This window comes from Brassica napus, chromosome C7 (genome assembly GCF_020379485.1).
Source record: "Brassica napus cultivar Da-Ae chromosome C7, Da-Ae, whole genome shotgun sequence".
In the NCBI taxonomy this organism is placed as follows: Eukaryota; Viridiplantae; Streptophyta; class Magnoliopsida; order Brassicales; family Brassicaceae; genus Brassica; species Brassica napus.
This window is the reverse complement of record NC_063450.1, coordinates 13919896-13928203: the sequence shown is the minus strand read 5'-3', so window position 1 is coordinate 13928203 and position 8308 is coordinate 13919896. Positions and strand designations below refer to the sequence as shown.

General features: G+C 36.2%; 1 protein-coding gene and 1 non-coding gene across 2 annotated transcripts; one reads left to right on the top strand and one right to left on the bottom strand.

Moving 5' to 3' along the window:
* Positions 1-142: 142 nt before the first annotated feature.
* Positions 143-3783, bottom strand: LOC111207858 (putative defensin-like protein 270). Its single transcript, XM_022706282.2, has 2 exons — positions 2947-3783; positions 143-2798 (listed from the first exon to the last, which is right to left on the bottom strand). The coding sequence occupies exons 1-2, from the start codon at positions 3017-3019 to the stop codon at positions 2647-2649; spliced, it is 225 nt and encodes a 74-aa protein (XP_022562003.1). The 5' UTR covers positions 3020-3783; the 3' UTR covers positions 143-2646.
* A 3654-nt stretch (positions 3784-7437) lies between these two features.
* Positions 7438-7544, top strand: LOC125590741. The gene has a single exon (XR_007326745.1). It is a non-coding gene; the product is annotated as a small nucleolar RNA R71 (small nucleolar RNA).
* The last annotated feature ends 764 nt before the right edge of the window (positions 7545-8308 follow it).

Below are 8308 nucleotides of genomic sequence, written 5' to 3'. Positions count from 1 at the left end.
AAACTTAGTTTCATATTGAGAACGTTAGTTTGCAGATCCATTCTGAAAGATAATCTTCTATGATTGAACTTTTTGATCTGAAGTTTCATAGTGTAAATCAGTTTCTGATAGTGTAAAAGTTTGGAGTTTAAGTTTTAGATTTTGAAATTAATTTGATTTTTGATTTGTTTGTTCTTGTTACAGGAAGAAGCCGGATATGAAGCTGTGCTAATGTAGATGAGCCGAGTAAGAAGAAGAAAAAGAGAAAGAGGGAGAAGACATAGACGTAAGAAGGGAAGACGAGAAGATGGAAGAGAAAGGCGACGACAGAGTGGCGTAGATTAGGTTTAGTATTGGTTGGTTTATTAAGTTTGGTTTAGACAGGGTTAGTTTAATAAACCAGACTTGTGTATAAACCAATGTTAGGAAATCAACTGATTATTAAGTGTAAACTAACTATTTGTATACTGATCTTAATTAATAAATAAAATAAAATTTTTAATTATGAATTATTTAATTATGAATTATGTTTAGGTGTAGTTTTTAATTTTATTTTTTAATTTGGTTTGGTTTGATAATTATTTTTAATAAATTTTCGGATAATTAAAAATAAATTAATAACACGAAACATTTGCTATTGTTGTTTATTAAACTATAGCATTCAAAAGATCTGCTATTAAAAGTGTCGGACCTACGATAACGGGCGTTGTCAGAGCGTTTTAGGGAACACTATTAAAACAAACTAATAGCGTTTAACGCCAGCTATTAATACCCACATTTCCTGTAGTGGAGAGAAGAAATGAACTCATTCAGAGTCCTCTTGGAACCCCTTTTGTTTCTTATTTGGTTTTATCTATTTTATATCTATTCAATTTATGATTTTCTGTGATAACTATCATGTCTGAGTAGATCCACCTGCTAGATCTAAATTTTCTAGGTTTTTGATGTTCTTCTGAAATATAGATACGCTAGGGTTCTTTAATAGATTCTTCAATATGATTGTTCTTACTGCTTGTTTCAAGAGTAATTAACTAGTTACATGATCATAGGATAGTTAGACGCACGCGAGAGCTAGTCTATTACCTGAATTGAATCTTGCTGAGCTAGGTTTCTAGGCGCACGCGAAAGCTGGTTTAGATAACTTAGTGAACAAATCAAATTGGTTCTTAACGCTTGTTTGGAACGAGGTCAATGGAAACTCACTCTATAGTATCGATCGACGCTCATTCATAAGTTCGCATGCGATAGCTGGAATCACATGGTTCCAAGCATCTGATTAGTAAGCGCATGCGAGAGCTGGTTTACTTGCTTATATGAAGTTCTAGGATCAACCCTTAGCATCTATAGATAGAGTCATGATAACCTGATTGAAACCCTAAGTCGAGCAACCATCCTTCCATCAAACAACTCATCAATGAATCGAACAACTACCTTGTTCACCCTGTTCTGTTATTTTTACTGATGTATATAATTTGACCTAGCATAGTCTGATGCTAAAGTGTATTGTGTGAAATATCGAGTCTCTCTGGATACAATTCTAAAGTACTACAATGAACCCCTTATTTGAGAGAGTAGCTTGAAAGTTAATTTGAGCATATCATCTAACTCCATGCTAGTTCCACCTACGCCAGACGAGATCTCATTTGCAAGAGAGGGCAATGAAATTCCCATAGAGGCAGCACTCGAAAAACCTAAGAAATCTATTACTGAGAACAATAGCGTCCAGGGATTCGACCAAAAAAATTGAGAGCCATTTCCAACTTCCATTAAAGGTTAAAATAAATAGCTTTTCTACGCAACTTCAGAAGTAAGTGAAACATCCACGAGTAAGTACAAATTTTTTTGTAAGGACCAAAAATTTGTAATAGTAGGATACCTCTTCGATCACACGCCACCCATATGGAACCGCCTCTAAAAAATAGCATACATATCAACTTTTTATACCATGTGTTTCCGTAGAACTCATAATTGATCTAATACCAAAATCAACTTCAATATTCCAATTATACTTTTTTTTTACCATTCGCACCATTAAAATTTCATGCCAACGAAAGAAGAAACATAAAGAGTTGGTCAACAATATAACCTATTTAGGAAAAAAGAGTGCCAAAGTCCAAAAACCTATAATCCCAAGGATCACCGTTGATAGAACGAAAAATCGGTCTGCCAAACTCAAACGCTTATTTATCGAGCCCTCAATTTACATTTAATCCTATACTTATTAAGTTTATTTATATTATATTTACATAGATTTAAGTTAAATCATTAGCAAAATGTGTTTTCAGCTGATGTGTTATTGTTGTTAGAACAAAAATTTAAATAAATAAATAAATTTGACTAGTCAAAATTTAAGCATTTTATAATAAATGCTTAATATTTTATACTAAATATGATAAAAAAATTCTAAATAACGCCACCAGCCAATAAAATAAATTATTAAAATGTGATTATCTATTATTTTTTATTATTAGTTATCAATCGCTTGATGAATCATCCATAATTTGTTTTATCTAAAACCCTCCATATATTGAAGAGATGTAATTTGATATATGTTATCCAAAGTGTAAGTAAAAATGTAGTTCTGTGTAAGCATATCATATTGCTATATATATTTTCTTTCAGATAAAACTAAAAGACATAACTTCTATCAAATGAGGCTATTAATAATTAGACACAACAACATACACGTAAACTTCCATAAGGTTCACACAGAGCAATTTTGAAGGGTGGTTTGCCTACTCCACATCTCTTGTAACAATCTGTTTTCTTTTGACAAGGTCCTTTGAATTCACAATCGCTTAATGAATCATCGATAATTCCTGGTTAATATGATTGCCATAATATCTTAGTAATTATATTATAAAATAATGATAACTATAAACAGATTTTTGGCATACATACACAGTTATATATACATATATAAGGAAAACAAAACATTTTGTTGTATATAAACATAAGAATACTTACGAGCAGATTGAATATTAAGAATGAAAGAAATGATGATGAGAAGAACAACAAAGTGCAATTTTGAAGACTTCATCCTAGATAAAAGGTTCAACAATCTAATTTACTTTTGAGTTTATTTTTTGCATAGCTAATAATCTAAGAATGATCGTTGTATATATAGATGAACTTTTCAAAATCATTAAAATCTTAGTAAAACTTAAAACATTCTGATACCATACAAAATTATAATTAGAGATTTTTTGGGCATAATACATGTATGATCCCTTATAAGAATAATTTTTTAACTAAAAAGAAAATTGATAGAATCAAATGGAGTCATTTAAATCTTATAAGTCAACAACTTTTAAGATTTCATGTTTGAAAAGTCTGATTTGTCATGGTATTCAAAATCAATAAAACTTAAAATGGTATTTAAATTAACAAAAGTTAAGGTCCACAAAATCTTAAATCAACAAAATTTAATGCAATTTAAAGTTCTTCAAAAAAAAAAACATGAAATTAACATCTGAAAATTGTTTTGAAAATAACATGTCAAAAAACCATAGATTCTTAGTTTAGCTTCGATAATTTTAAATTTCTAATCAGTTTTTTAAAAAATGCATATTTTGTCTTGTGAAAAATTTACACGAAAATTCATATTTTATCTTTTCAGTTACATTATAAGACACATTATACTTGTGGAAAACTTTTTAAAATAATGTGTCTAAATTACCTTTTCACTAAAAGGCAAATAATTTAAAGATGTAAACCAAATCTCTTTCTTGACTTTCATCGAGTTTTTTTTTTTGTTTTTTTCAGCCTTTAACTAAATTCATAGAGATTTAATTTATACCCACTTAATCAAATCTTATGAGATGATTATAAAAAGAACTATGTTTTAAAATACATAAGCAATTTCAGTGTACAAAAGAATCTTTTCACAAGAAGGTGATTCCTTGACAATGAAGACATGACCGATGAGGCTAGATTGTTGCATCGCGCCTCCACTATAAGGAAGCTTACTGAAACCAAAAACCTCAACAATTGATAAAGCAAACACTTCCGCTGCTCTTTTCTATGAGGATTACGCTCACTCGCCAATCCACACGTTACTCATCCACACGAACACGTCCAGAAGAGTCTCTACACTATTTTATCTTGCGAAGTTTGATAAAAAGGAGATAAATTTAGCATTTACTCATAATCCGTTCGTTCTTCAGACATCCACATTCAACAAGTTTAACCATTTACAGTTTTTATGGGTTTAAAATTTATTTGAACACAATTTATCCATCTACAAATCATCATCCACAATTCTTTTATACAAATATCATCCACAAAATTATGTCCCTCGAATTTTGTCCAAAAATTCCGTTCACATAATTTTATGTCCCCCACTCACTTATTGTTTCTTTGATTCTTTTTTTTTTAATTTGGGAGGGGGGTTCTATTGATACTTTAGAGCTTTTCCTTTCTAACTTTCTTTATCCCTAGGGGTTTCTTACTTTAAACACTCTTTTTGGTTCATCTATTTCACTCAATCTCTCTCATTCCCAAGATCAAAAGAATTTAAGCTCACAAACCCAAAAAAACATCCTAGAGGCTAGCTCGAATGAAGTCCTAATGCTAGCCAAAGATGATAACAACCCCACTGTCGCTCCTAATACTCTCAAGATTTTGCGCATGACATGCTATCAATAAAAGGCCTCACTCAAGCAAATTAATGTTGGCTTCAAAGAATGGTGAGAGTTAATGGGTATGGAGTGCCATTTGGGTTAACAAAGATTGGTACAAAGAGAGAAAGATCACCCAAATGTGTATAATATCCATGATCAAGTAAGCAAATGTCCATATGCAAGAGAAATTAAGTTCATTAAGCCTTAGTTCATTTGGAGTTGGTTTCAAGAACAATGTCAATCATGCAACGTGTTTCAAGAAGAGTTTTCAAGGCTCGAAGCTTAAAAGCTTTTTGAAGAGATGCTTAAGCTACTTGATATGTTTAGCTAGGATGTCAAATTGAGTTCTAGACATGTGTTCTTCACAAGGTTTCTCCCTATTCATGAATGCAACCTATATGCTCTAGACTCAATCCTAAGAATGCAAGTGATGCAACTACATGCTTCTTTTTGTGTGTTTTCAAATTTTTCAAATTTTTTTGGTTTTTTCTATGCAAATATGTATGTACAATGCAAGACTCAATGCAATATCATCAAAGCAAACATGATCAAATACTTGGTACCTCCCCCAAACTTAGTTCACACAGTCTCTGTGTTATTAAGTGGAAAGAGATACCCAAAAGAAAGAATAAATGCAAAGAAAAACTGGTATATACAATGGAACGGTTGGAGTGGTACCTCAAGCGGAGAGTGGAGAAGGAGGATCCTTCCCACTTTCAAGAGTGATGGTGAGGATTTGAGAGAGAAGCTCTTGAAGCTTGATTGGATCATTCTGGAGTTGAGGAGTGATGATAGCTCTTGCACTTGAGAATGGCTTAGACCTTCCCTTGCACTTGATTTTGTACTCAATGGCTCCATCCTTAAGCTTCATTGGGTGTAGAGTGAGAGTGTGAGGAGTCTTATCAAGATGTGGAGGATGAGGATCTTTCACAATCTTCTTCTTGTCATGAGCAGCCTTTGTGCCTCTACTCACCTCCTCCTTTTTAGCACTTTCCAAGTGCTCAGCACACAACTCTTTAGAGGACTCTCCAGCAAGACCTTCTTTCTCAATACCAACCCCTTCAGACTTGGTCTTCTCAATGGAGGATGCTCCACAAGTGATTGTTCCACAGTACTCAACATTCATCTTTGGGGATTGTAGTGGATAGGAGACAGCTTTGTTCACATTTAGGAGTGTGACCTTCTTGTTGGCAAAGTCTATGCAAGCTCCTACTGTTGTGAGGAATGGAGTGCCAAGGATCAATGAGACTCTCTTCTCAGTTGCCATCTTCAGAACAGTGAGGTCTATAGGAATGGTGCATGCTCCAATCTTCAAAGGGAAGTCCTTGATGAGACCAATAGGGGTTGTAGAAGAGGAATCTCCAAACTGTAGGGAATATGTGTTTGGCTCCATGCTCTCAATCCCTAGACTCTTCATCATCTCCATTGAGATCACACTCACACTAGCACCAGAATCAACAAGAGCATCATCAAAAGTGAGCTTACCAAGGTAGCAAGGCAAGGTGAACATCCCTTGAAACTCAAGCTTAGGGAGGGACTTTGGAGGGATTGGTGGATCAATCTTCAGAATGGAGATGTCAAAAAGCTCGGCTACTTCAGCTTTGTGTTCTAGAATGTCCTTGATGAGCATCATCTGGACATGAACTTCACGCACACCCGAGATTTCTAGAAGCATGGCCCCAACATCACTAAGATCTTTCCTGAACTTGGAGAGCACCTTCTGAGCTTTGTGAGAACTCTTTGGGGGGGGGGGGGGGGGGTTTAGGTTTTAGGGTTTAGGGTGATAGCTCAACCTCAGTGGCTTCCTCTAGCTTAACCTTTTCAGCTTGTAGTCAGGTCTCTTCTCAACTTGTTTCTCAGCCTTGTGCTCAGCTCTTTGCAGATTCGTTGCTTCAACCTTCCTGGCAGCGTCCTTCACAATCTATGCTTCAGCTGTGGCCACAACAAATCTCTCAACTTCCCCAACTCAGTTCCAAAGACCAGTCTTTTAATCTCATCCTCCTCTTTCTCATGATCACTCAGCTCAATCTCTGAAGTAGTGGAGAAGACAACATTGCAAGACTCCTTGGGGTTCTTTTCTGGTTTCCCTGGTAGAGACCCCATTGGCTGCTTGGAGGATGAAGGCATAGAAGCAACTTGACTCTCCAAAGCCTTGAGAGATGAGAGGCAAGTTGCATGTACTTGTTGTTGAGGTCAGAATAGTTCCCATCAATCTTTGCATGGATGTTCTTGAACTCATAAATCGTGGTCTTCTCATTTCTGGCCTGAAATTTCAAGAGTTGCTTGAACATAGAATCCACACTTGAATCTGGAGCTTGAGCTTGAGAAGAGCTTCCTTGAATCTGAGGAGACTGGTTGGCTTGAGGATAGTTCTGCTTGGCTTGGTAACCTCCTTGCTGATTGTTGTAGTAAGGCCTTTGCTGATAGTTATTTGGTACTGAAAATTGGGCTCTTTCCTGTACATGTCCCATTAGCATTGATGAAGCACAGCTCTTCTTGGCCTTCTAAACCATCAACCTCATTGACCATAGGAGGAACCTCTTGACTAGGATCACCCACAAAGTTTATCTGCTCCTATTTAACTTGATTGGAAAGAAGCAAATCCATGTTGTCTTGTAAGGACTTGATCTCTTTCTTTGTCTGCTGATCATCACTTCTGTTGACCTTATCATGCTCCTCACTGTAGACTGAGTCACTCTTGGCCATGTTCTCTACCAGTTCCTCTGCCTCTTCCTCAGTTCTTCCCAGAAAGAAACCATTGCTGGTAGTATCAAGCCTGTTTCTGCACTGTGGTAGAGCTCCTCTATAGAAGGTGCTAAGCAAACTCTCCTTGGTGAAGCCATGATGTGGGCATTGAGACCAATAGCCCTTGAACCTCTCCCATGCTTCACTAAATCCCTCTAGGTTCTTCTGCTGAAAGCTAGAGATCTCATTCCTGATCTTGGCTGTCCTTGAGGTAGAGAAGAACTTCTCTAGGAATGCCCTCTTGCACTCATTCCAAGTTGTGATAGAGTCACTTGGAAGAGCCTTCTCCCACTGATGTGCTTTGTCTCTCAAAGAAAAAGGGAACAACTTGAGCTTGAATGCATCTTCAGAAACACCATTGGTCTTGGCGAGCCACAATATTTATCAAACTTGTACAAGTGATCAAAAGGGTCTTCAGCAGCAAGGCCATGATACTTGTTGTTCTCTATGGTGTTAAGCAGCCCTGACTTGATCTCAAAGTTGTTGTTCTCCACAGCTGGTGCTCTGATTCCCAACCTATGACCATGAATGTGAGGTTGATCATAGGCTCCAATGGCTCTAGCTTGGCATTGTGGATGCTGTGGCCTAAGGTTTGCAGCTCCGTGGGTCACTCCATCATGAGGCTGATTCTAATTTTGCTCCATTTCAAACCCCAATCTCTGAAAGTGAGCCTGTTGCTCTTCTTCTCTTCTCTTTCTTGCTATCTCCTTCTCAAGTGCAACTATGTCTTCAACTCTTGGAACTAGGCTTGATGAACCTCTGCTCCTCAAGTTCATACACCTGAAATGCAAAGGGAGAGGAAGAAGGAGAACCAGTAACAAAATAAAAGAAAAATGACTTAGTCTCAAGCAAGTGACTGAATTTCAATGTCACAATCAACCTAGAACTTGGCAACGACGCCAATTTCATGTTAGGAGTTTTCAAGGCTCCTAATCAAATGTTGTAGTATAAAAGATTGTCGA

Excerpts from the sequence above, each read along its gene's own strand:
- LOC111207858 (XM_022706282.2), bottom strand. The coding sequence starts at position 3,019 with ATGAAGTCTTCAAAATTGCACTTTGTTGTTCTTCTCATCATCATTTCT. Across the intron at positions 2,799-2,946 it reads TCTTAATATTCAATCTGCTC|GAATTATCGATGATTCATTA; the intron begins GTAAGTATTCTT and ends CATATTAACCAG.